A 27,198-nucleotide genomic window follows, 5' to 3' on the forward strand; every position below is an offset into this window, starting at 1 on the left:
CATACTATCCACAGTTATCCATTAAGGAACCAATACATTGGGTAATAAACCTGTTCTGAAGACATCTGGACTTGTTCTTGCTAAACAGACCTGTGGCGGCTGAACCTTATTTCCCTATTCTACATGGTTTTATTTTTATTTAACCAGTCAAGTCAAGTAAGAACAAATTATAATTTACAATGATGGCCTACCCCGGACGACACTGGGCCAATTGTGCGCCGCCCTACAGGACTCCCAATCACAGCCGGATGTGACGCAGCCTGGATTCGAACCAGGGACCAGGGATGCAGTACTTAGACAGCAGTGGGAGGCAGTACTTAGACAGCAGTGAGATGCAGTACTTAGACAGCAGTGAGATGCAGTACCTTAGACAGCAGTGAGATGCAGTACCTTAGACAGCAGTGAGATGCAGTACCTTAGACAGCAGTGGGATGCAGTACTTAGACAGCAGTGAGATGCAGTACCTTAGACAGCAGTGAGATGCAGTACCTTAGACAGCAGTGAGATGACAGCAGTGAGATGCAGTACCCTAGACCACTGCATCACTGGTCCTCCCGGATCTGCCCCCAAGGGGGTTTGGGGGAAATGTGGCCCTGTAAAAAGTGAAAATGTTCTCTTCAAAACATATTTAAATCCTGTTCTGTAAAAAGTTGAAAGTAGTTTAAAACCATTCATACTTCTGGCAACAGTGCTGGAATTATGAAAAAATAGACAGTAAATCAATATTTTAATTGATTTGAAACATATTGTGAGTTTTCAATGCAAGTTTAAGTCACTTTAAATTATAATCCTTGTGATTTTAAAAATCAGAGGAAAGTCCCGTAATAGTCATGTAAGATTTTTCCAGGAGGACTTTTATTTTTTAAATGTAGCCCGTATGATCGTGTGGTTAATGTCGCTGGGTTCACATTGCCGTAAAAGGGTCTCGAGCTAACTAAGCTACACCAACAAGAGCTGTCAACTTTCAAAATCAAGTGTCAAGGTAAGATCAATCTTTCTAACATGCTATAGAATGTTTCCAAATACAGAAAGCATCACTTAGTAGTCGGATTATTTGTCCACCCAATTAATATTGTGTCAACAATTAGCTTGCTAACTAGCCATTAGACGCTAACTAGCTGACATAGCAAGCACGTTTGTTTATCTTCAAGATGCTGTGTGTGTTGTGAATTATCATATTAGTTATCAAGACAGTAATGTCAAATATATGAAGTGTTCATCTTTAAGATGACAAATCCATTGGCAACCCTGATCACTAGCTAGTAATGTAGTATGGCTAGCTAGGCCGTTTGTTAGGTAGCCAAGGAGGCTAGCTAGCTAACTTCATTTCAGTAATAATCAAATCATTAGTCATTTACTGATTAAACAATCAAATGTCCGTTTTAGATCTTGTTTACTGTAAACTATATTCCAAGTAATTTAGCTATCTAACTAGATATCGTCCCTTGCTAGTGAGAAAGGTGACAGTAAAATGCGTCAGTAATCTAAAGCTATAACTCTTCTGTGTAATGGAACTGAGATTCGTGATTAAGGGCTGGTCAGTAAGCTAAACCAATAATAGCTCCACATGACTATAGTTGTTTGGCGTCTCAAAAGTTGAACAGGCGTTGAAACATCATTTCATGAGCAAACACTTGAGTCAACAGAGAATAACGGTGGTCCTGCAAGCACAAATTAAACTTGATCTTGCCAGTGTGACATCGAGTGAGCACAACTGCGTTTCGGCAGGCAGTAAATTCATTCCAGAGCAGAGAGGTGTTCATCTGAAGAAATACTTACTACATGAACAGTCAGAAATTACTGCACTCTCACAAATAACCCACCTCCCCAACATGGACGTCCTTTCTCCCTCACACCAAATGTTTTAATTCAATTTAACGGTTGTCCAGTGCTCTTCCAACTGCTTACTATAATTTTCAACGGAGCCTGTAGTAGTTTACTGGAACACAATAAGGTAATGTTTTTGGACCAATCACGGCTTGACTGCTCTCCAACCAGATTCTTTTTTACAATAAAGAGGAAATGGGAAGGTGAAAAGTGACGATAATGAGGTAAGTACGATTGTTTTTCAGTAGAGAAACCAGCTAGCTAATCAACAATGATTTCAATGTTGAAATTGGAGTAATTATTTGGTCTTCTTTTATTAAACAGGCTAATGATGAGGCAAGCTTGTTTGTCAACTTGCCAGGAAGCTAATTAACCATGAAGCAAAAGCCAAGGTGTCTCTGGTTTAACTGAGAGCATTGTACCTAAGTTAAGGAGGGGGTTTAGTAGAGGATCCTAAAACTGAGTGGGGTTGTGTTGGGTTGGGGCACTACAGGGCCGTGGACCCCTAGGGGCAGGACGGGGGAGACCCAGCTATATTGTGTGCAAGTAAAATGACCTCTACAGTACTATTAGGCCTATGGAATTAATTATATGGAGGTTGTACTGTTTCTGTGTGTTAATGTGTTAACGTGTGTGTGTTTTCATTCAACTTTTGTTTTCCAAACCTTTCCCTTGATACATAAAACAAAAACATGGAGTTGTGTTGGAGAGAGATTTTAGTTATTGACTAGACTGGTGGGGGTCGGGCTTGTAGGCGGCTCAAGTTGGTGTAGAGCAGGTACTCCCAAACTGAGGTAGCCCTGGGGCGGCAGTGGTTAGAGGTAGGTAGCCTAGTGGTTAGAGGCAGGTAGCCTAGTGGTTAGAGGCAGGTAGCCTAGTGGTTAGAGGCAGGTAGCCTAGTGGTTAGAGGCAGGTAGCCTAGTGGTTAGAGGCAGGTAGCCTAGTGGTTAGAGGCAGGTAGCCTAGTGGTTAGAGGCAGGTAGCCTAGTGGTTAGAGGCAGGTAGCCTAGTGGTTAGAGGCAGGTAGCCTAGTGGTTAGAGGCAGGTAGCCTCGTGGTTAGAGGCAGGTAGCCTCGTGGTTAGAGGCAGGTAGCCTCGTGGTTAGAGGCAGGTAGCCTCGTGGTTCGAGCGATGGTTTAGTAGCCGAAAGGTTGATAGATCGAACCCCCGAGCTGACAAGGTAAAAATGTTGTTCTGCCCTTGAACAAGGCAGTTTAACCCACTGTTCCCCGGTAGGCCGTCATTGTAAATAAGAATTTGTTCTTAACTGACTTGCCAAGTTAAATAAAGGTAAAATAAATAACAAAATGCTGTTGGGGTATGCCAAATAGTCCATTTTATATTTTCCAACAGGGAGACACATTTGGATTAGTTTTTTTTTCCTCACCTGAGTTTCACTGCCAAAAATAACATGTAACCGTATAGTGTTAAGTAAAATAACATAATGTCAAATACAGGAAGCCTAGTCAAATAATTAACATCCAATCACATTAACTGTTACTCTCTCGCGGGAATTCCACTAACGGTCCGTATGTAGCCAAACGTAGCTGCTGCTCGTGTTGGGATCTGTACTGATGGTGCAAAAGCCATGACAGGGAGACATAGTGGAGTGGTAATGCGAGTGCAAGCAGTTGCTCCCGATGCCACTTGGGTACACTGCAGCATCCACCGAGAGGCTCTTGCTGCCAAGGGAATGCCTGACGGCTTGAAAGACGTTTTGGACACTACAGTGAAAATGGTTAACTTTGTTAAAGCAAGGCCCCTGAACTCTCATGTATTTTCTGTACTATGCAATGAAATGGGCAGCGACCACGTAACACTTTTACAACATCGGTTAACGGAGGATCTCTGCTTGTGTGGTTCCCACCGTGAAGCATGGAGGAGCAGGTGTGATGGTGATTTGCTGGTTACACTGTCCGTGATTAATTTAGAAGCCACTTCTAACCAGCATGGCTACCAGCGCAGTCTGCGGCGATATGCAAACCCATCTGGTTTGCGCTTAGTGGGACTATAACTTGTTTTTCAACAGGACAATGACCCAACACACCTCCAGGCTGTGTAAGGGCTATTTGACCAAGAAGGAAAGTGATGAGTGCTGCATCAAATGACCTGACCTCCACAATCCCCGACCTCAACCCAATTGAGATGGTTTGGGATGAGTTGGACCGCAGAGTGAAGGGAAAAACAGCCAACAAGTGCTCAGCATATGTGGGAATTCCTTCAAGACTGTTCCAGGTGAAGCTGGTTGAGAGAATGCCAAGAGTGTGTAAAGCTTTCATCAAGGCAAAGGGTGGCTACTTTGTAGAATCTAAAATATATTTGGATTTGTTTAACACTTTTTTTTTTTGTTACTACATGATTGCATATGTGTTATTTCATAATTTTGATGTCTTCATTATTATTCTACAATGTAGAAAATAGTAAAAATAAAGACAAATCCTGGAATGTGTAGGTGTGTCCAAACTTCTGAATGGTACCGTGTATATTTGTAAATATATTTACCTTTATTATCAACCCTACCACCCCTAATTGAGGACAACAGCTTCTACTTCCAGCTTATACATACTATATACATTTTATGGAAACTATTGTAAAATACATTGTGATCTTTTGTTTGTTTTTAATACCATCCTTCAGCTACCATAAACCCCTCCCATCTATCTCTGATCACCACCCAGTCCCACTCCTTCAGCTACCATAAACCCCTCCCATCTATCTCTGATCACCACCCAGTCCCACCCTTCAGCTACCATAAACCCCTCCCATCTATCTCTGATCACCACCCAGTCCCATCCTTCAGCTACCATAAACCCCTCCCATCTATCTCTGATCACCACCCAGTCCCACCCTTCAGCTACCATAAACCCCTCCCATCTATCTCTGAATCCCATCCTTCAGCTACCATAAACCCCTCCCATCTATCTCTGAATCCCATCCACCCACTCGGTGTTTGCTCACGCAAGCCATCTCGTGCGTGTTCGACTTTTGAATCGGACTTGACACCGTATTGTTCCCATCGCCACAGCAACGTGAGCTAGCAAGTTGAATTTATTAGCAGAGATTCATAGTGCATGGAATATTTTGCATGGTCTAGCTATCCTTTTACTAGCGAAGCTGCTCCAGTATTTAGTGAAACTCACCTGAAATGCGTTTCCTCTTTTGGATCCATCTCTAGCCTTCCATTTCTGTATCCAAGTCCACAGAGTCCCCAGGTTCTGACTGTGGTGTTCCAGCCCAGAGAACCTCAAAGCAGGGTCCAGAGATGGTCTCAGTGAAGCTGGAAGACTGCAGTCAAACACTGGAACTCAATGTGATTGTCAAAGAGGAATGGGAGGAGAGAGGAATCGAGGAGGAGAGAGAAGTAAAAGAGGTGGATCAGAGAGCAGTTAAACAGGAAATGGAGAATTGAGGAGTCAAAGAGGAAGTAGAGATGGCAGTCAAAGAAGAAGAGGAGGAGAACAGTGAAGTGTCTGCTCCAGATCTAAGGGAAGAGGAGGCAGCAGTAGATAGTATCAGTGACCCAGGTAAGTTCAGGTGTGGAGTACGGAGAGAAGTTGGTGACTTGGTGGCTACAGGAGATTCCAAAACCATTGTAGGGCTTCTGCTTGCATCAAGCGTTTTTTAAAGCTCCTTTCAATGTTCAATTTGAAGCGACAGCAGAAAATACACACAGGGGCGAAGCCTTTCCACTGCTCCCAGTGTGGTAAGAGCTTCAGTGATGAAAAAAGTCGAAATAAACACCAAAGAATACACACACAAGAGATAAGACTTTCCACTGCTCGGAGTGTGGAAAGATCTTCAGTAAGGGAGGAAATCTAAAGGAACATCAGAAAATACATACAGGGGAGAAGCCATACAGCTGTGATCAGTGTGGGAAGAGTTTCAGTCAAACAAGAGTCCTAAAGAGACACCAGCTAACTCACACAGCAGAAAAACCTTTCAACTGCTCCCAGTGTGGGAAGGGTTTCAGTCAGTCATCACTTTTGAAGGGACACCAGCTAACGCACACAGGAAAGAAGCCCCACCACTGCTCTGACTGTGGAAAGAGTTTTAAATTGGAAGGAAGCCTTCAGTCATCAGAGAATACACAGTGGAGAGAAGCCCCACCACTGCTCCCAATGTGGGAAGAGCTTCAGTTGGGTAAGAGACCTAAAGAAACATCCGAGAGTACACAGAGGAGAAACCTTTCCACTGCTCTCAATGTGGGAAGCGCTTCAATGAAAAAGGAAATCTAAAGCAACACCAGAGAAGACACTCAGGAGAGAAACCGTACAGCTGTGATCAGTGTGGGATTTGTTTTAAATGGAAACAAAGCCTGAAGGAACATCAGAAGGCAAAGCACAGTGCAGTGCCAGACCATGGCCTTATAATTGTGTTGCCAAGCTGGGCATCTACATATCTAATTGATATTGACACTAACCAGATTTCCATCGAACCCTTTTTAGGAGAGTAAACATTTTATTTTTGAAGTAAGATTTTTATTTGTTACATCAAACATTAAATGGAAAAGTAGCTTTTATGTGCTCTCTGTCATCATGCACTGTTTTGTTATCTGTCTGTTTGGTGGGAAACATTTTATTGATGTGGGTTTTAAAATATTCACATGAAAATCTGTCTTCAATTGGATGACAACCAAGCTTGTGTTGCACATTTGTTAGGCTAAATAGATATGTTGAATTATGCAAAAGAGAGAGACTTCTGACAACTAAGTCACAACAGGTGGAGTCCGAGTCCATGTCAGAGTCGAGTCATGAAAATCGTGAGTCCTGGTCTCGAGTACTACAACACTGACAGCTACTCTCCTTTTGGGAACATTTTATTTGTGCAAATTGATTACATTACCTTGCTTTTCTTGCTTGTTAGTGCTAAGTTCGGGCATGCCTGGTTGTATTCAGGATGCCTGGTTGATGAATACCGTGGGTGTAGTAGCTGGATGCCTGGTTGTACCCAACTTGACCTGATTGAAGAGCCTGGTCAGTGAAGTTGATGAATACCGTGGGTGTAGTAGCTGGATGCCTGGTTGTATTGCCACCACCCAACTGACCTGATTGAAGAGAGGTCAGTGAAGTTGATGAATACCGTGGGTGTAGTAGCTGGATGCCTGGTTGTATTGCCACCACCCAACTGACCTGATTGAAGAGAGGTCAGTGAAGTTGATGAATACCGTGGGTGTAGTAGCTGGATGCCTGGTTGTATTGCCACCACCCAACTGACCTGATTGAAGAGAGGTCCGTGAAGTGGATGAATACGGTGGGTGTAGTAGCTCCGTTCAACTACAAGATGAAACTATCGACCCTTAATAAAAACAGAGTAAAAAGTAGCTTTCTTCCATCCAGTGGAACCGTGATGAACTGCTAAAACGGTCAAACCACGTCACATGTTATTTGAGCAACACATCACCATTACTTCCTAAACAAAATGGTATGAAGATGTAAAATATTCCTTCTTTATGAATCGTATTGATGTGAATTTGCTACAATGTGTGCATGTAGTCCCGCACTAAGAGCCATGTACAGTCTACAGAGTTGTTCTGTGGGGGTCACGGAGTAGGCTGATACCCCATTTCATGGGTGCGCACTCCATAGGGAAGGCTGTACAGTGCCATACAAACGTTCAATACACATTATAGGCTGAATGGTGAGGTGAATTCCCACAGTCAAAGTCCCGCAATAAGAGCTATGACGCTAATATTTGTGTACACTCTTTAGAATTGTAATCTGTTGGTGTCACTGAGTTGGCTGATAACCCGTTTCATTGATCCACAATCCATAGTTAAGGCTGTACAGTGCAGTATGTCCCTTTGAAGTTTAATACATCAGATGTTTTTTATAAATGTTTAATTAAATGAACTAATAGCGGTTCCAAGCATAGAGATCCTATTAAATGAACTAATAGCGGTTCCAAGCATAGAGATCCTATTAAATGAACTAATAGCGGTTCCAAGCATAGAGATACTATTAAATTAATTGAGCCATAAACCCTACAAAATTCCGGAATGGCCCGAAAATGTCAACCTTTCTGGTCAGGGAGAATCCAACCCAGTCTGATTTGGGCTCCCGAGTGGTGCAGCGATCTAAGACAATGCATCTCAATGCTAGAGGCGTCACTACAAACCTTGATTTGATTCCAGGCTGTGTCACAACCGGCCGTGATTGGGAGTCCCTTAGGGCGGCGCACAATTGGCCCAGCGTCGTCCGGGTTAAGGTTTGGCCCTCATTGTAAATAATAAATTGTTCTTAACTGACTTGCATAGTCAAATAAAGGTTAAATAAAAAATAAAATGATTGGTATGAATGGCAGTAGAGGCATAGGTGATGCATTTCCTGCTTTTACTTATACAAGAACATACAATTAAGGCATGTGAGATCAGAAAATGTGTAATACAATTGAATGAATTAAAATGTTCATATCATTGTAAAAACGGTTCATAAGGATTTGATTAAAAAGTATTATAGCCTCTAAAATAAATGTAAACAGACCATAAATGTCTCAATTTGTGTTTTCTAGGAAAGCTGTGAGTGCAATTATATGATACAATATCAGTACTTGTTTCATTTACAACTTGTCTAAGTCCCATCATCAACAGATTTCAGTCAGTGTCTGGCTGTGGATTGACTGCATTGTTTGAATGGAATGTTGGCATATTGGTAGTTATTTAGAAACATTTATGGAATTATTCCTCTAAAACTGTCTGGCTAGCTAGCTAAAAAACTGCAGATAATCGTCAAATTCATTGTTTTACACAATATCTTATCACAGCACTGGCAAACCATGGTTGACCAAAATGAGCTGACCTTTTATACCATCATAAGAAGGTGAATTATATTCTAGTGTTCTAATTCTATGGTTCCAAGCCCTTTTCTATGGATTCTATTTCTATGGTATTGTTCCTCAGGTTCTCCACCTTCCAGGTGGTGTGATAGGTTGGTTTATCATTGTGTGTGGCTGCTTTGGCATGAGTCTGAATGGAAACGGTCTGTCTGACATTGACCTTATCGTATCACTGTACAGTGCATTCAGAAAGTATTCAGACCCCTTAACTTTGGCCACATTTTATTACGTTAGCCTTATTCTAAAACAGATTAAATAAAATACTCAAATCTACACACAATACTCCATAATGACAAAGCGAAAAAGTATTTTTTTTTAATTTTTGCAAATGTATTAAAAATAGAAAACAGATACCTTATTTACATAAGTATTCAAACCCTTTGCTATGAGACTCAATTGAGCTCAGGTGCATCCTGTTTCCATTGATCATTCTTGAGATGTTTCTACAACTTGATTGGAGGAGTTCACTTGTAGTAAATTCAATAGTTTGGACATGATTTGGAAATGCACACATCTGTCTATATAAGGTCCCACAGTTGACAATGCATGTCAGAGCAAAAACCATGCCATGAGGTCGAAGGAATTGTCCGTAGAGCTCCGAGACAGGATTGTGCCGAGGCACCGATCTGGGGAAGGGCACCAAAACATTTCTGCAGCATTGAAGGTCCCCAAGAACACAGTGGCCTCCATCATTCTTAAATGGAAGTTTGGAACCACCAAGACTCTTCCTAGAGGTGGTCGCCTGGGCCAAACTGTGCAATCGGCGTAGAAGGGACTTGGTCAGGGAGGTGACCAAGAACCCGATGGTCATGCTGACAGAGCACCAGAGTTCCTCTGTGGAGATTGGAGAACCTTCCAGAAGGACAACGATCTCTGCAGCACTCCACCAATCAGGCCTTTATGGTAGAATGACCAGACGGAAGCCACTCCTCAGTAAAAGGCACATGACAGGTCGCTTGGAGTTTGTCAAAAGGCACCTAAAGGACTCTGACCCTGAGAAACAAGATTCTCTGGTCTGATGAAAACAAGATTTAAATCTTTGGCCTGAATGCCAAGTGTCACGTCTGGAGGAAACCTGGCACCATCCCTACGGTGAAGCATGGTGGTGGCAGCATCATGCTGTGGGGATGTTTTTCAGCGGCAGGGACTGAGAGACTAGTCAGGATCGAGGGAAAGATGAACGATGCAAAGTACAGAGAGATCCTTGGTGAAAACCTGCTCCAGAGCACTTAGGACCTCAGACTGGGGTGAAGGTTCACTTTCCAACAGGACAAATCAGGAGTGGCTTCGGGACAAGTCTCTGAATGTCCTTGATTGGCCCAGCTAGAGCCCGTATTTGAACCCTATCAAACATCTCTGGAGAGGCCTGAAAATAGATGTGCAGCGACGTTCCCCATCAAACCTGACAGAGCTTGAGAGGATCTACAGAGAAGAATTGGAGAAACTCCCCAAATACAGGTGTACCAAGCTTGTAGCGTCATACCCAAGAAGACTAGAGGCTGTAATCGCTGCCAAAGGTGCTTCAACAAAGTACTGAGTAAAGGGTCTGAATATTTATGTAAATGTAATATTTCTGTTTTTTTTTTATGGGGTATTGTGATAAAAAAAAATCCTCAATCTACACACATTGATGAGAACTACAATTTCATTCATTTTAGAATACAGCTGTATTGTAACAAAATGTGAAAAAAAGTGAAGGGGTCTGAATACTTTCCGAATGCACTGAGAAGAGGGTGATAACCCCTGATTTATAACATGTAGACATGTGGGCCAGGCAAGACCAGGAGTGAAAAAATGTATCTTTAGAAATAATTTACAGGACACCTGGAGATTATTATTCCCAACTACAGAAGACGACTCCTTTCCCCCCTCAAAGTCAGAAAATCTTTTCAAGAATTGACTACATTTTTATTTCCCAGAATGCACTCAACAATAAACTGGATTCAAAAAAAGTATATGTGTTCTTTGAAAAGGTATTCTCTGACATGTTCAATCTCTCCCTGGCTCAGGCCTCTATACCCACCTGCTTCCAGATGTCCACTGTGCCCAAGAAAGTGAAAGTAACTAAACTGAATGACTACCGATCAGTAGCACTCCCTTCTGTCATCATGAAGTGCTTCGAGAGGCCTAGTCAAAGACCATATCACCTCCCTCCCCGACACACTCGACCCTCTCCAATTTGCCTACCACCCTGCCTGATCCACGGACGACGCAATCGCCATTGCACTGTACACTTCCCTCACCCACCTGGACAAAAGGAATGCATAGGTGAGGATGCTGTTCATCTTGACTACAGCTCGGCCTTCAATACCATATTGCCCTATAAGCTCATTACAAAGCTCACAGCCCTGGGACTGAACTCCTCCCTATGCAACTGGGTCCTGGACTTCCTGACAGGCCACCCCCAGGTGGTGAAGGTAGGCAACATTACCTCCTCGACACTGATCCTCAACACGGGGGCCCCAAAAGGGTGCATCCTCAGTCCCCTCCTGTATTCCCTGTATACCCAGGACTGTGTGTCCTCAGTCCCCTCCTGTATACCCACGACTGTGTCCTCAGTCCTCTCCTGTATACCCATGACTGTGTCCTCAGTCCCCTCCTGTATACCCATGACTGTGTGTCCTCAGTCCCCTCCTGTATACCCATGACTGTGTCCTCAGTCCTCTCCTGTATACCCATGACTGTGTCCTCAGTCCCTTCCTGTATACCCATGACTGTGTGTCCTCAGTCCCCTCCTGTATTCCCTGTATACCCACGACTGCGTGGCCTCACCCAGTTCCCACTCCATCAAGTTCTGACGACATGACAGTAGTAACCCTGATCACCAACAACGACAATACCGCCTACAGAGAGGAGGTAGGCACTCTGACAGCGTGGTGCCAGGTAAAAAAAACTCTCCCTCAACGTAAGCAAAACAAAGGAGCTGTTGGTGGGCTTCGGGAGGAACCCGGCTGGACACGCCCCCGTCCTCATCAAAGGGGCCGCCATGGAGACGTCATTAACTTCAAATTCTTTGGGCGTACACATCTCAGAAAATCTGAAACGGTGTAACCACACATACATCGTGATGAAGAAGGCACGACGGGGACTCTTCAACCTCAGGATGCTGAAGAAATATGGAGCCTATTGTCGGGTCGCATCACGGCCTGGTAAGGCCACTCCACTGCCGCGGACCGCAAGGCTATTCAGAGGGTGATACGTGAAGCCGAATGCACCACTGGGTGCCCACTGCCTGCTCTACAGGACACCTATAACACCAGGCCAAGAAGATCATCAGGGACCCCAGCCACCCAAGCCATGTCCTGTTCTCCCCGCTTCAATCACTCACAGACGCGGGCAGTACAGGAGCATCAGACTGGCCACTAGTTTCTACCCTCAGACCATCAAGCTGCTGAATAGCCACCACTAGTGAACTACCTGCTCCCCCTGCTACTCCCCCTATGGACATTCCACCCCCGATATATATAGTTTTTTTTATGACCATTTTCATGATTTTATTTCACTTAGTCCTGTATGTTGGAGCTCGAAGCCTAAGATTTTCACTGTACCCTGCAATCACACCTGCAACCCTGTACATGTGACTAGTAAACACTGTACCCTGCAATCACACCTGCAACCCTGTACATGTGACTATTAAACACTGTACCCTGCAACCCTGTACATGTGACTAGTAAACACTGTACCCTGCAATCACACCTGCAACCCTGTACATGTGACTAGTAAACACTGTACCCTGCAATCACACCTGCAACCCTGTACATGTGACTAGTAAACACTGTACCCTGCAATCACACCTGCAACCCTGTACATGTGACTAGTAAACACTGTACCCTGTAATCACACCTGCAACCCTGTACATGTGACTAGTAAACACTGTACCCTGCAATCACACCTGCAACCCTGTACATGTGACTATTAAACACTGTTACCCTGCAATCACACCTGCAACCCTGTACATGTGACTAGTAAACACTGTACCCTGTAATCACACCTGCAACCCTGTACATGTGACTAGTAAACACTGTACCCTGAATGCAACCCTGTACATGTGACTAGTAAACACACCTGTAACCCTGTACATGTGACTAGTAAACACTGTACCCTGTAATCACACCTGCAACCCTGTGCATGTGACTAGTAAACACTGTACCCTGTAATCACACCTGCAACCCTGTACATGTGACTAGTAAACACTGTACCCTGTAATCACACCTGCAACCCTGTACATGTGACTAGTAAACACTGTACCCTGCAATCACACCTGTACATGTGACTAGTAAACCCTGTACATGTGACTAGTAAACCCTGAATCTGATATAGTGATATCGGATCATTCTGTGGTAACATGTTTAATTACTTCAATAGAATGATAATTTGGAGAATGAACAGAGCGCATCTTCTGGACCCGAATGTTAGACAGAGGACAAGGAAAAGCTGAGCCCCGATATAATTTGAGATGCCTTTAAGTGTACATTAGGCTAATAATAATCTCATACTTGGCAAAAGTTACCTCTGATTTAGATATTAAAATTAAACTAAAATAAATCACTAGCTTAGATTTGCCCACGCAAACTCTTTACAAGGTAAAGAAGAAAATACAATTCGTGAATTTATGCAGGAATGCGTTATTTTGCTTCTGAAAAGAGACGACAACAGGTTAGTGAAGTGACGATGCCAGAGAAGCCGGTGTTTGGAGGATATATTGGCTCGGTTGTTTAAGACATTTAGTCACGTCTAAAAGTGCAGCCAGAATAACAGCAAAGTAGCCGCATTTGTTCAAGGTGTTTTCCAGTTACATTTATTTAGATACGTCCCATAACAATGAGCTCATGAGGCGCGATTTCCCTGCATAGAACATGTGCTCCCTCGTCAGAACACTGTTGGGGTTTGTGATATATGGCCAATATACCACAGCTAAGGGATGTGTCCAGGCACTCCGCCTTGCGCCTAAGAACAGCCCTTAGCCGTGGTATATTGGCCATATACCACACCCCCTCGTGCCTTATTGCTGAAATAAAGCATACAACTTAAATGGATGCCCCCTCCCCCTTTAGACCAATTATAATGGCTGAAATTGATTAAATGGAACAGAGTCAAACATGTAGCTTCCATATGTTTGATACTGTTCCGTTTATCCCATTCCAGCCATTACGATGCGCCCGTTCTCCTATAGCTCCTCCCACCAGCCTCCTTTGGTTTGTTTCTGTAGTAGAAGGACCTACAGAAGTTGAAATGTAACTTCTCTAATATCTAACTTAAACTATGAATGTATAGATACATTATACACAAGATAGCGTATGTACAGTGGCAAGAAAAAGTATGCGAACCCTTTGGAATTACCTGGATTTCTGCATAAAATGACGATAAAATTGGATCTTCGTCTAAGTCACAACAATAGACAAACAGTAAATATTTCATGGCGTTGCGCAATGTGGGCATCTAGCGCAGCCATGACTGTCTTGAGAATGCAGATCTGTATTCTCGCGGTAGAGCACATATCTCGTTCTGGTGAAAGAGGGCTACAACAACAAGACCTGTTAACTTTCAAAATCAAGTGTCAAGGTAAAAAAAATCAAGCTTTCTAACATTATAGAACGTTTCCAAATACAGAAAGAATAATTTAGTCGTCGGATTTTTTGTCCACGTGCCTCCGATCAACGTGTCAACAATTAGCCTATTCAATGATCTAGCTAGCTAGCTTGCTAACGAGCCATTACAAACTAGCTATATTATTATCTTATTATCTAATATCTAACTAGCTGCCATATCAAGCAAGTTTGCTTATCGTCAATACGCTGTGTTGTGAATCACCATATTTGTTAAGACAGTGTAAAAAAAAGTGTGAATCGTTCATTTTTAAGATGACATAAATCCATTGGCTACTCGGATCACTGGCCAGTAGGTTAGCATGACTAACTAGACCGATAGATAGGTTGCTTTCAATAATCATGAGTAATTTAGTGATTACAAATCAAATGTAAGTTTTAGAACTCGTTTACTTTAAACTATATTGCTCGTAATTTATCTAGCAGTCAAGTGAGCCGACACTCGCAAAACGCAGTCAACCCATCGTCGCTTCATTCTCCTCCTGAATACGGTGCGTGAATACACAACACTTTACGGTATGTCTTGTTTTCTAGCAGGGAAACTGAATAGGATGCACCGATAGACTATAGCAGCAAATCATTCCAAGCAGACAGTTTGAAGCACACCTATTCAATATTCCACAATACAAATGATATAACTCACGGCCACCGGATGCCATTGTGTTCAATGAGAGCACAACGGTAAATGCCGTCACCGTAGACGCAATTTACCGCAATAGTTAAAATATTTAAAATATTGCCTTCTGCAGCAGCGTTTTCTTCAACCGGATGTTCATTTGGGTTTGGTTAAATACGGAAGACACATTTCGGTTGAATGCTTGTTGTGCAGCTGCTCTCGGTATACCCTTTCCCTACCAGAAAACACGCGATACCGTAAAGTGTTGAGTATTCACGCACAAAAATTCAGGAGGACACTGAAGTGCGATGGCTTTACTGTGTTTTGCAAATGTCAGCTCACTTGACCACAGTACTCCTTAAGGTCCAAAGACCTTATACAGGCATAGCCGTGGGAAGTAGGGGTGTTGCATCACTCTCTGAAAAATCGAAATAAATACAAATAAAACCTTTAATTATTATTATTTCTCCCCGATATGAAAGATAAGGTCTGTATACTTCCAAAACCATACCGCAAGCGATGTGTGTTAATGTTCAGACCGAGCGTCGGGGCTCTTAATCTCCCTCCTACAGAAGATACCTTCGTCCATTGACTCTTCTCTGTAATGTACTGGAACAGAGATTCATGATTAAGGGCTGGTCAGTAAGCTAAAGATAACCCAAATAATAACTCCACATTGCTGACGTTAGCTGTCGTTGCCATCGCCATAGCAACGTGAGCAAGCTAGTTCCATTTTATTAGCAGGGATTCCTAGTGCATGGAATATTTAGCATGGTCTATTCCTTTATTTGCTCATCTGTTCCAGTATTTTGTGAAACTCACCTTTCACATGTGCTTCCTCTTTTGGATCCATCTCTAGCCTTCAATGTCTGAACCCAAGTCCACAGAGTCCCCGGGTTCTGGCTGTGGTGTTCCAGCCCAGAGAAGCTCACAGCAGGGTCCAGAGATGGTCTCAGTGAAGCTGGAGGACTGCAGTCAAACACTGGAACTTAATGTGATTGTCAAAGAGGAATGGGAGGAGAGAGGAATCGAGGAGGAGAGAGAAGTCAAAGAGGTAGATCAGAGAGCAGTCAAAGAGGAGGTGGAGGAGAGAGGAGTGAAAGAGGAAGTGGAGAAGAGAGAAGTCAAAAAGGAAGTAGAGATGGCAGTCGAAGAGCATGAGAGAACAGTCAAAGAAGAAGAAGAGCAGGGGGCGCGAACAGTTAAAGAAGAAGAGCAGGGGGAGCGAACAGTCAAAGAAGAAGAGCAGGGGGAGCGAACAGTCAAAGAAGAAGAAAAAGAGCAGGGGGAGCAAACAGTCAAAGAAGAAGAAGAGCAGGGGGAGCAAACAGTCAAAGAAGAAGAAGAGCAGGGGGAGCAAACAGTCAAAGAAGAAGAGCAGGGGGAGCGAACAGTCAAAGAAGAAGAAGAGCAGGGGGAGCAAACAGTCAAAGAAGAAGAGCAGGGGGAGCGAACAGTCAAAGAAGAGCAGGAGAGAGCAGCCAAAGAAGAGCAGGGGGAGAGAGCATTCAAAGAAGAAGAGGAGAACAGGAATGTGTCTGCTCCAGATCTAGAGGAAGAGGAGGAAGTAGATAGTATCCCTGACCCAGGTAAGTTCAGGTGTGGAGTACGGAGAGAGGTTGTTGCCTTGGCGGCCACAGGGGATTCCAGAACTATTGTAGTGCTTATGCTTGTATCAAAATACTTTTAAAGCCCCTTTCAATGTTCCCTTACTGATTCTATCATATTCTCACAGGAGAGAGCTCCCATCCAGGCTCAGACAGCGATCCCAGTACCACAGCATCAGGAAACCATAAACGCAGGCAGAGGAACTCAAGACAGAAACATCACAACAGCATGGACTGCTTCACTGGTTTCTATGAACCAGAGGAGTTGAAAAGGCACACTTGTAGGCCCCACCCCTGTTCAGATTGCAGAGGCAGTTTTATTTGTCCAATTCACTTCAAATCACACCAACAAACTCTCAAAATAAAGAAAATGTACCCGTGCCCTCATTGTGAGAAGAGTTTTCAGACCCCAAGCAGCTTGAAGACGCACCAGCTTAATCACAAGGGAAAGAAGTCGTACCACTGCTTTCAGTGTGGGAAGAGGTTCTGTCGTGTAGACACCTTAAAGGCTCACAAGAGAATACACACAGGAGAGAAGCCTTTTCACTGTTCTCAGTGTGGGAAGAGCTTCAGTGATATAGGAAATCGAAATAAACACCAGAGAATACACACAGGAGAGAAGACTTACCACTGCTCTGAGTGCGGGAAAAGTTTCAATCAGTTATCACATTTAAAACCACACCAGCTAACTCACACAAGTGAGAAGCCTTTTCACTGCTCTCAGTGTGGGAAATGTTTCAGTCTGTCATCATATCTGAGGAAGCACCAGGTAATGCACACAGAAGAGAAACCATACAGCTGTGATCATTGTGGGAAGAGTTTTAAATCGGAAGGAATCCTTAAGCGTCATCAGAGAATACACAGTGGAGAGAAGACTTACCACTGCTCAGAGTGTGGGAAGTGTTTCAGTGTGTCGTCATATCTGAAGAGACACCAGCTAACTCACACAGGATTAAAGTCACACCACACAGGAATAAAGTCACAACACTGTTCCCACTGTGGGAAGAGCTTCAGTAAGAAAGCTGACCTAAAGAAACATCAGAGAACACACACAGGGGAGAAGCCTTTCCACTGCTCCCAATGTGGGAAGAGCTTTAATGAGAAAGGAAATCTAAAGCAACACCAGAGAAAACACTCAGGAGAGAAGCCTTGCCACTGCTCCCAATGTGGAAAAAGCTTCAGTTGGTTAATAGACCTAAAGAAACATCAGAAAGTACACAAAGAGGAGAAGCCTTTCCACTGCTCCCAATGTGGGAAGAGCTTCAATGAGAAAGGAAATCTAAAGCAACACCAGAGAAGACACTCAGGAGAGAAACCGTACAGCTGTGATCAGTGTGGGAATTGTTTTAAATGGAAACAAAGCCTGAAGGAACATCAGAAGGCAAAGCACAGTGCAGTGCCAGACCATGGCCTTATAATTATGTTGCCAAGCTGGGCATCTACATCTAATTAATATTGACACTAACCAGATTTCCATCTAACCTTTTTGTGTGAGTAAACTTGGCTGTAAGCTTTTCAAATGTCGACAAAACAAAATATGCTTGACAAGGTGGGGATCTTTTTGCGTCTGTAAAATGTATTATGTGAGAAATGTTGGTGGAAATGCTCTTATGTGTTAATATTGATATAGTAATCATCATATCAGCAATCATCATATGGGGCGGCAGGTAGCCTAGTGGTTAGAGCGTTGGGCCAGTAACCGGCGTCGGGCCAGTAACCGGCGTCGGGCCAGTAACCGGCGTCGGGCCAGTAACCGTCGGGCCAGTAACCGTGTCGGGCCAGTAACCGGTTTTTATTTAGGTACATTAAAACCAAAGCAAAATGTACATTTTGTTTTGCACTGAATCTATATCTGCAACGAGTCCGTTTGGTTGAAACACACAACTGGTGGGGAAATGTGCATATTATCTTTATGCTGATTTTAGAATATTTGATGAAAATCTGTCGCCAATTGGATGGAAACCTAGCTAGTGTTGCACATTTGTTTGGCTAAATAGATATGTTGAATTATGCAAAAGAGAGAGACTTCTGACAACTAAGTCACAACAGGTGGAGTCCGAGTCCATGTCAGAGGTTGAGTCATGAAAATCGTGAGTCCTGGTCTCGAGTACTACAACACTGACAGCTACTCTCCTTTTGGGAATGTTTTATTTGTGCAAATTGATTACATTGCCTTGCTTTTCTTGCTTGTTAGTGCAAAGTTTGGGCATCGTTCAGGATGCCTGGTTGTATTGCCACCACCCAACTGACCTGATTGAAGAGAGGTCAGTGAAGTTGAATACAGTGGGTGCAGTAGCTGGATGGAAACCTAGCTAGTGTTGCACATTTGTTAGGCTAAATAGATGTAATATTTGCCATCTGTATTCTAGTATGTTGAATTATGCAACAGAGCAAGATTTCTGACAATTTAAGACACCACTGATGGAGTCGAGTCACAAGTCATGAAAATCGCGAATTGATTAGGAGTCAAGTCTGAGTACTGGACTCAAGTACTACAACACTGACAGCCACTCCTCTATTGGGAATGTTTTATTCGTGAAAATGTATGTCATTTCTCTAGTGTTGGCCTGGTCCAGAAACTAACTTCAACTAGACCCCCATTGTAGATCTGAAGAAACTGATAAACATCTGGTATTTTTCTTATTAAAAACAAACCCATTTTATTTATTTTAGCTAAAACCAAATGTAATTTTTTGCTCATGTTTTAATGCACCCAAATAAAAACCTAAAGTTCAATGTGTTTCCATCACACTTTCATCTCTACTGATGGTTTTGTTATAAAGCGCTCTAGCCAACAGCTCACAGATACAGCTAAACTTCCAAACCCTTTAAATTAGTCAGGTTTGCCTTTAATAGGTTTAAATATCACATTCAGCTTTGTGTCATCTTTTTCTGTGTCATTATGTTTGTGTTTATTTGTGATTCAATGTCAGCGTTCTGAGACACACCATGATGTAAAAACTGAATATTACCGTACTGTTCATGCTGCTTAGTGCTAAATGTGGGCATCGTTCAGGATACCTGATTGTATTATGGGGCGGCAGGGTCGCCTAGTGGTTAGAGCGTTGGACTAGTAACCGGAAGGTTGCAAGTTCAACACACCGAGCTGACAAGGTACAAATCTGTCGTTCTACCCCTGAACAGGCAGTTAACCCACTGTTCCTAAGATTTAAAATGACATATAAAATGGGTATTTCACAGTCAGGCCAACCCAAACTGTACTGTGCAGTAGGCCTACTATTGAAACCAATAAATGGAGTTAGAAATTCACAGGTTTCAAACTTTCCCCATTTTTCTTTTTCAGGTCACACTTTTTTTTCTCAGAAAAATTACAAAATTGTAGGTTCTAAATCCATAACAATGCTTAACCCACATCAGGAGACGAGTTTTGAGGTCTGGGAATAATCTAACATTTACATTTTTGAGAGTAGTTACCCATTGTTTCAAGTGTGCAGGCACCTAGCCCTATTGTCTTATAAGTGTTTCTGTAGTATATGAGGGAATTTGCAAAAGGAATGGCCACTGGATTGACGCAAATAATCATGATATTATTCTGATAGGCTACTTTGTAGCTAGTTAACATTTAATATAGAATGTTTTTGGGTGGGCCTTTCCATCTACCATAAGACGGCTAGGCCAATCATAAGCGTCGCTATATTTATCCTGTTCCTTAATTGTTTGACATTGTGTTTTACGTCATATTATGAGGCATATCTTACATTGCTTCAAACTAGCCTATAGCTAAACTCCCACCATAGAAACGCTGAGGCAATACATTTGTATAAAGACTTACTCATAGGCATTCTCCTGTTCTATTGGGGTTTCTTTCAACTTTATTTCATTGTCTAGCACCTAAAGGCATGATCCTAATCATATCGTCAAACCGTGATAGTTGTTGCATCTTTAAATCCCCTCTCTTCATAATGGGTATTTCCATCTCTGTTTATGAAACCGCTTGGTTTTTTTAGAACTGTACGTGTTTTCCTGCTAGTTGCATTTCGGAAGTCAACTGCCGCGCCTACAATGCGAAGAAATAATAGTTCAGTAACATTTTAAGATAAACACTCCGATCTGTTCCGTAATCCCTATTAATCGATACAGGGTATACGTCCACTACACTACTCTGATACGTATCAGTGGGGATTTAAGAATTAATAAGTATATGCAAACCACTAAGTGAGTGTACAGCAGTATGTGACAGGTTAAAGGAAATATGCATAGCCTGTTATACATTAAAAAGTATTAGTAAATTCATAGTATGTGAGGATCTTAAAAGATCATGCATTCAGTATTAGTTGAGAGATTGATAACATTCATATAATTGTGTTAAAGTTCAAATCCGTCAAGCGTACAAAGGGTACGAATTGTGAGAGTAATGTGTAAACGTTATATTGATTACTTTATTTTGTGGTGCCTAAAAAGTGTTAATCTGTGATCTACTAAATGCTCTTAAACAATGAGCCTGAGATCGATTGCTCTGGTCTCCACCCATATTCCCGGGGAAATCGCGGTCTTTTCTCATTGCACTAAAGGTTGAATTGAGAAAACAACACCGTATTACTCTCGTGATTATTTCTCCCCTTTTTCAGGTACGTTATTGATGATAAAAGATTCATTTAAATGTTATAACTCGCTAACATGTCGAGAGTCTTTAAGGTGTGTCTTAGTAACATCTTGAGGAAGTTAGAGTTAAATTTGCAGAGAGTAATATGAGCCCTGCTCGTGTGACAGGTTAAAGGACATATTCATAGCCTGTTATACATTGAAAAGTATTAGTAAGTTCATAGTATGTGAGGATCTTAAAACATCTAAGGTTAAAATATGCATTCAGTATTAGTTGATAGAGATTGATAACATTCATATAATTGTGTTAAAGTTCAAATCTGTCAAAGGGTACGAATTGTGAGAGTAATGTGTAAACGTTATATTGATTACTTTATTTTGTGGTGCCTAAAAGTGTTAATCTGTGATCTACGAAATGCTTTTAATCTATGAGCCGGAGATCGATTGCTCTGGTCTCCACCCATATTCCTGGGGAAATTCGCGGTCTTTTTCTCATTGAACTAAATGTTGACTTGAGAATACAACACCGTATCACTCTCGTGATTATTTCTCCCCTGTTTTCAGTTACTTTATTGATGATAAAAATAGTAATTTAAATGTTATAACTAGCGAACATGTCAAGAGTGTTTAAGGTGTGTTTTAGTAACGTCTTGAGGAAGTTAGAGTTAAGTTTGAAGAGTAATATTAGCCCTGCTCGGTTGAAGTGAAGGATAGCATCGTACTGAGAGTAGCTGCCATTTTATGTCGATTGTGAATGAACGTGCGTGTTGTTAATAAGATATTTTGCTGTGTTATTTGTATAATGGGTTTTCTGTTGTGTAATGTGTTACTTTTGTGAAATGATTGAACTAAATGTTGACTTGAGAATACAACACCGTATCACTCTCGTGATTATTTCTCCCCTGTTTTCAGGGGCGTAACACTCGGTTGTAGCGAAGAATAGCATCGTACTGCGAGTAGCTGCCATTTTATGTCCATTGTGAATGAACATGTGCGTTGTTAATAAGATATTTTGCTGTGTTATGTGTATAATGTTGTTTCTGTTGTTTTGTAATGTGCTACTTTTGTAAAATGATTACACTAAAAGTTGACTTGAGAAAACAACACCGGTATCACTCTCGTGATTATTTCTCCCCTTTTTCAGGGGCGTAACATGTATACCTCCACTACACACCTGGGAACCGTGATGAACTGCTAAAACCGTCAAACTGAGAGGAAAGGACTTTATTTGTAGTCATGCTAGACCTTGTAGGAGAAGGAGAGGGGTGGTTGTGTATTCTGATTTTTACCAAAGCACATCATTTAGCTTGGAAGTAATGGGGATGGGTTTGTCAAATAATATTCATATTTGAGCAACACATCACCATTGCATCCAAACAAAATGGTATTAAGATACAAGATAACATGTTAAAGAAGGATTTTGTGATGTTTTTTCTCAATATGCGCGTGTACAGTAGTCCCACAATAAGAACTATGACGCTAATAGTCCGAGTTGTGTTCTGTGGGTGTCACTGAGTAGGCTGATAGCCCATTTCATGGGTGCGCACTCCATAGGTAAGGCTACAGTGCAATATGAATGTTAAATACGCTAAAAGGGCAGATTTGGGAGGTGATTTGACACAGTCAATGTCCAGCAAACAATAGCTACAAAGCTAATATTTGTTAAACTCTTCAGAGTTGTAATCTGTTGGTGTCCCTGAAGTAGGCTGATATCGGGTTTCATGGATCAACAGTCCATAGGTACGTATGTACAGTGCAGTATACCAGTCCATAGGTACGTATGTACAGTGCAGTATACCAGTCCATAGGTACGTATGTACAGTGCAGTATACCAGTCCATAGGTACGTATGTACAGTGCAGTGTACAGTGCAGTATACCAGTCCATAGGTACGTATGTACAGTGCAGTATACCAGTCCATAGGTACGTATGTACAGTGCAGTATACCAGTCCATAGGTACGTATGTACAGTGCAGTATACCAGTCCATAGGTACGTATGTACAGTGCAGTATACCAGTCCATAGGTACGTATGTACAGTGCAGTATACCAGTCCATAGGTACGTATGTACAGTGCAGTAAACCGCTAACGCAATTCTGAAGTCTTAATACATCCACTTTTTTTTGTAAAATGAGCTAATAATTTTATTATGTTCAATTTAAATAAAATTCCAACCTGGTTTAGCATTATCTAGTCCAATTGTAGCATGATTTCACTGTTTTCATCAGTTTCAATGGGGGTATTTTATTTGGAAGGTGATCACCCTGGCAGGGCTGGCTCCCAGGCAGCTCTGGATAAGAGCGTTTCCTAAATGACTAAAATGTTAATAAGCACCATAAGCGGAACTCAGTCGGGGTCTCAACTTACTGTTGCGAGTTCGAATAGTAGAATCCACAAGGTGCATGTTCGGAATGTGGTTGTGCATCAGCGGGGTTTTCTCTTGTTCTGACAGTCAGTAGCTGGGTTTCCATCCAACTGGCGACAGATCTTCATGTGAATATACAAAACATCTGCATAAATAAAATATGGCCGTTTTCCCACCAGTGGTGTTTCCACCAAATATAAAAGTCACTGCGTGATGACGTAGTGCACACAACATGCTTACATTTTCATGTAGTTCAAGTTAAATGTTTCCATCTCATTTTAAACTCTAACGGTAGTTTTGTCACAAAACCTGTTGCTTTAAATAGCAAGTTCATGTCATTCCCGGTTGTTGTTGACCCCTTGATTACCTCCTCTATCACACTGAAACCTATGATAGGCTCCTCGACCTATCATTAGGATCACTGAACACAAGCGCTGTTATTTGGAGACTGGAAACACCTGAACTGTTCAGCTTGAACTCTACAGCTATTCAACTAATGAATGGTATTGTCTGATTGGCTGCCATACATGTGAGCTGTCCTAGTATCTCACCTATCTCTTGGATGATGGTGTGAGGAAGGTACTGGCATCGCCATTCGTCATTGATGAGGCTTGCCTGTGCCCCTGTATCCCAGACTGCTGAGACAGGTATGTTGTTGAAACTGTGTTTCACAATACACCTTTTACCTACTAGGTTTAACAGTCTGGTGTTTTGTGGAGAGGTAGTTTACTTTACATACCTCTAGGGGCTGGTGTTTTGTTGGAGAGGGAGTTGACTTTACATACCACTAGGGGCTGGTGTTTTGTGGAGAAGTAGTGGACTTTACATACCTCTAGGGGCTGGTGTTTTGTGGAGAAGTAGTGGACTTTACATACCTCTAGGGGCTGGTGTTTTGTGGAGAAGTAGTGGACTTTACATACCACTAGGGGCTGGTGTTTTGTGGAGAAGTAGTGGACTTTACATACCTCTAGGGGCTGGTGTTTTGTGGAGAAGTAGTGGACTTTAGATACCTCTAGGGGCTGGTGTTTTGTGGAGAAGTAGTGGACTTTAGATACCTCTAGGGGCTGGTGTTTTGTGGAGAAGTAGTGGACTTTAGATACCTCTAGGGGCTGGTGTTTTGTGGAGAAGTAGTGGACTTTAGATACCTCTAGGGGCTGGTGTTTTGTGGAGAAGTAGTGGACTTTAGATACCTCTAGGGGCTGGTGTTTTGTGGAGAAGTAATGGACTTTAGATACCATACACCTAGTGTTTTAGTCCTTTCTCTGCTGCTCTTTGTTCTAGCTGACTGGTTGCACTGCACAATGGCTGATGTTCCTCTGAAATGTTTTTGATCTATACCTGGTACCCTTTACATTTCATCAGCCTGGTCTTGTTGTCTTCTCCTTGCAGGCTGCTTTGACAGCGAACGTATCTAGAGAACATCCCTGGTCATCCCTACTGCCTCTGCTCTGGCGGTCTCACTAAACACAAATGTTTTGTAAATTATGTCTGTGTGTTGGTGTGTGCTTCTGGATATCCATAAATACATTTAAAAAATACAAACCTCTGGTTTGCTTAATATAAGGAATTTGAAAATATATGTCAAAATCAATTTAAAATATATGTCAAAATAAATGTAAAATATATGTCAAAATATATTTTTTAATGATTTATACTTCTACTTTTGAAACCAAATACTTTTAGACTTTTACTACAGTAGTATTTTACTGGGTGACTTTTACTCCAGTAGTATTTTACTGGGTGACTTTTACTCAAGTAGTATTTTACTGGGTGACTCACTTTTACTGGAGTCATTTTCTATTAATGTAGCTTTACTTTTACTCAAGTATGACAATTGGGTACTTTTTCAACCACTGCATTCAGGATATCTTCTTAATGCTGGGTTAGGGAATCATTCAGATACATTCTTAATGCTGGGTTAGGGAATCATTCAGGATACCTTCTTAATGCTGGGTTAGGGAATCATTCAGGATACCTTCTTAATGCTGGGTTAGGGAATCATTCAGGATACCTTCTTAATGCTGGGTTAGGGAATCATTCAGGATACCTTCTTAATGCTGGGTTAGGCAATCATTCAGGATACCTTCTTAATGCTGGGTTAGGGAATCATTCAGGATACCTTCTTAATGCTGGGTTAGGGAATCATTCAGGATACCTTCTTAATGCTGGGTTAGGGAATCATTCAGGATACCTTCTTAATGCTGGGTTAGGGAATCATTCAGGATACCTTCTTAATGCTGGGTTAGGCAATCATTCAGGATACCTTCTTAATGCTGGGTTAGGCAATCATTCAGGATACCTTCTTAATGCTGGGTTAGGGAATCATTCAGGATACCTTCTTAATGCTGGGTTAGGGAATCATTCAGGATACCTTCTTAATGCTGGGTTAGGGAATCATTCAGATACATTCTTAATGCTGGGTTAGGGAATCATTCAGGATACCTTCTTAATGCTGGGTTAGGGAATCATTCAGGATACCTGTTTGGTCAATAAGGTATAGTATATTGTTATGATTATGCAACCTGAAAGACATGTTTAAAAAGTGAAGTTGTGATTAAAACAATGTGTGGTCGCTCCATTCAACAAGACGCTCCTATCGAACCATAATAAAATAAAAACAGCTTGCTTGAGTAAAAACACGTATTTCTTTCACCAGTGTGGGTCTTCAAGCCGCTTCTCATATGATCTGGCCTGAAAATCTCCAAACAACTGGGTAGAATATATTATTATTTTCATAATGAAAGCTGTAGTGGAGTTGCGCAATGTGAGCATCTAGCGCCGCGGTGACTGTCTTGAGAATAAAGATCTGTATTCTCGCGTTGTCAGCACATATCTCGTTCTGGTGAAAGAGGGCTACAAGACCGTTCTAAATCAAGTGTCAAGGTGAAAATCAAGCTTTGTAACATATTCTAGAACGTTTGCAAATACAGAAAGAATAATTTAGTCGTCGGAGTATTTGTCCACGTGCACCAGATGAACAATTAGCCGCCTATTGCTCTAGCTAGCTAGCTTGCAAACAAGCCATTGGAAGCTAACAGTATATAGCAAGCAATTATGTGTATCTTCAGTACGCTGTGTTGTGAATCCCCATATTGAGTTTCAATGTCAAAAATATATGAAGTGTAAATTGTTCATTTTTAACATGACATCCATTGGCTACTCGGATCACTGGCTAGTAAGTTAGCCTGGCTAACTAGGCCGATAGTTAGGTAGCTAAGGAGGCTAGCTAGGCAACTTAATTTCATTAGTCATTTAGTGATTACAAATCAAATGTCTGTTTCAAATCTCATTTGCTTTAAACTATATTGCTCGAAATGTATCTAGTTAGCAGTCAAGTGAGTCCAAAACGCAGTCAACCCATCGTCGCATCGGTCTTTGGTGCACGAGACGATAGCTACAACTAATTCCAAGCATGTGCAGCAAACTGGGTTTACGCGCAATGCCGTCGGGGGTACGCCAAATAAAACATTGATTCATATACACATATATATATATATATATATATATATATATATATATATATATAGCACGTTTATATATATATATCATATTTTTGTATCACATTTTCAATCAGTCCATTTATATTTTCCAACAGGGCTATACATTTGGTTGAGGGTTTTTCTCTCGCTTGAGTAGCCTCGTTTCACTGCCAAAAATACAATTAAACCATATCGTGTTCAGCGAAATAACATAATGTTAAATGCAGGTAGCCTAGTCAAATAGTTAACATCTAATCACATTAACCCCTACACTCTCGCGGGAATTCCATTAACGGTCCGTAACG

At 41.9% G+C, this 27,198-nt stretch overlaps 1 protein-coding gene across 2 annotated transcripts; it reads left to right on the forward strand.

The window, feature by feature from the left end:
• Nucleotides 1–894: 894 nt before the first annotated feature.
• LOC135560001 (oocyte zinc finger protein XlCOF6-like) lies at nucleotides 895–18,252 on the forward strand. 2 transcript variants are annotated; one of them, XM_065000969.1, is made up of 3 exons: nucleotides 895–982; nucleotides 15,740–16,469; nucleotides 16,616–18,252. In XM_065000969.1, the coding sequence occupies exons 2-3, from the start codon at nucleotides 15,746–15,748 to the stop codon at nucleotides 17,938–17,940; spliced, it is 2,049 nt and encodes a 682-aa protein (XP_064857041.1). In that variant the 5' UTR covers nucleotides 895–982; nucleotides 15,740–15,745; the 3' UTR covers nucleotides 17,941–18,252. The 2 variants fall into 2 exon arrangements, with proteins under 2 accessions (XP_064857041.1, XP_064857040.1); XM_065000968.1 differs by lacking the exon at nucleotides 895–982 and adding an exon at nucleotides 13,991–14,220.
• The last annotated feature ends 8,946 nt before the right edge of the window (nucleotides 18,253–27,198 follow it).

This window comes from Oncorhynchus nerka, linkage group LG15 (genome assembly GCF_034236695.1).
Source record: "Oncorhynchus nerka isolate Pitt River linkage group LG15, Oner_Uvic_2.0, whole genome shotgun sequence".
Classification (NCBI taxonomy): Eukaryota; Metazoa; Chordata; class Actinopteri; order Salmoniformes; family Salmonidae; genus Oncorhynchus; species Oncorhynchus nerka.

Bases quoted from the DNA above. Each gene is read 5' to 3' on its own strand.
- LOC135560001 (XM_065000969.1), top strand. From the start codon at position 15,746: ATGTCTGAACCCAAGTCCACAGAGTCCCCGGGTTCTGGCTGTGGTGTT. The intron at 16,470-16,615 runs GTAAGTTCAGGT...ATATTCTCACAG, and splicing joins AGATAGTATCCCTGACCCAG to GAGAGAGCTCCCATCCAGGC.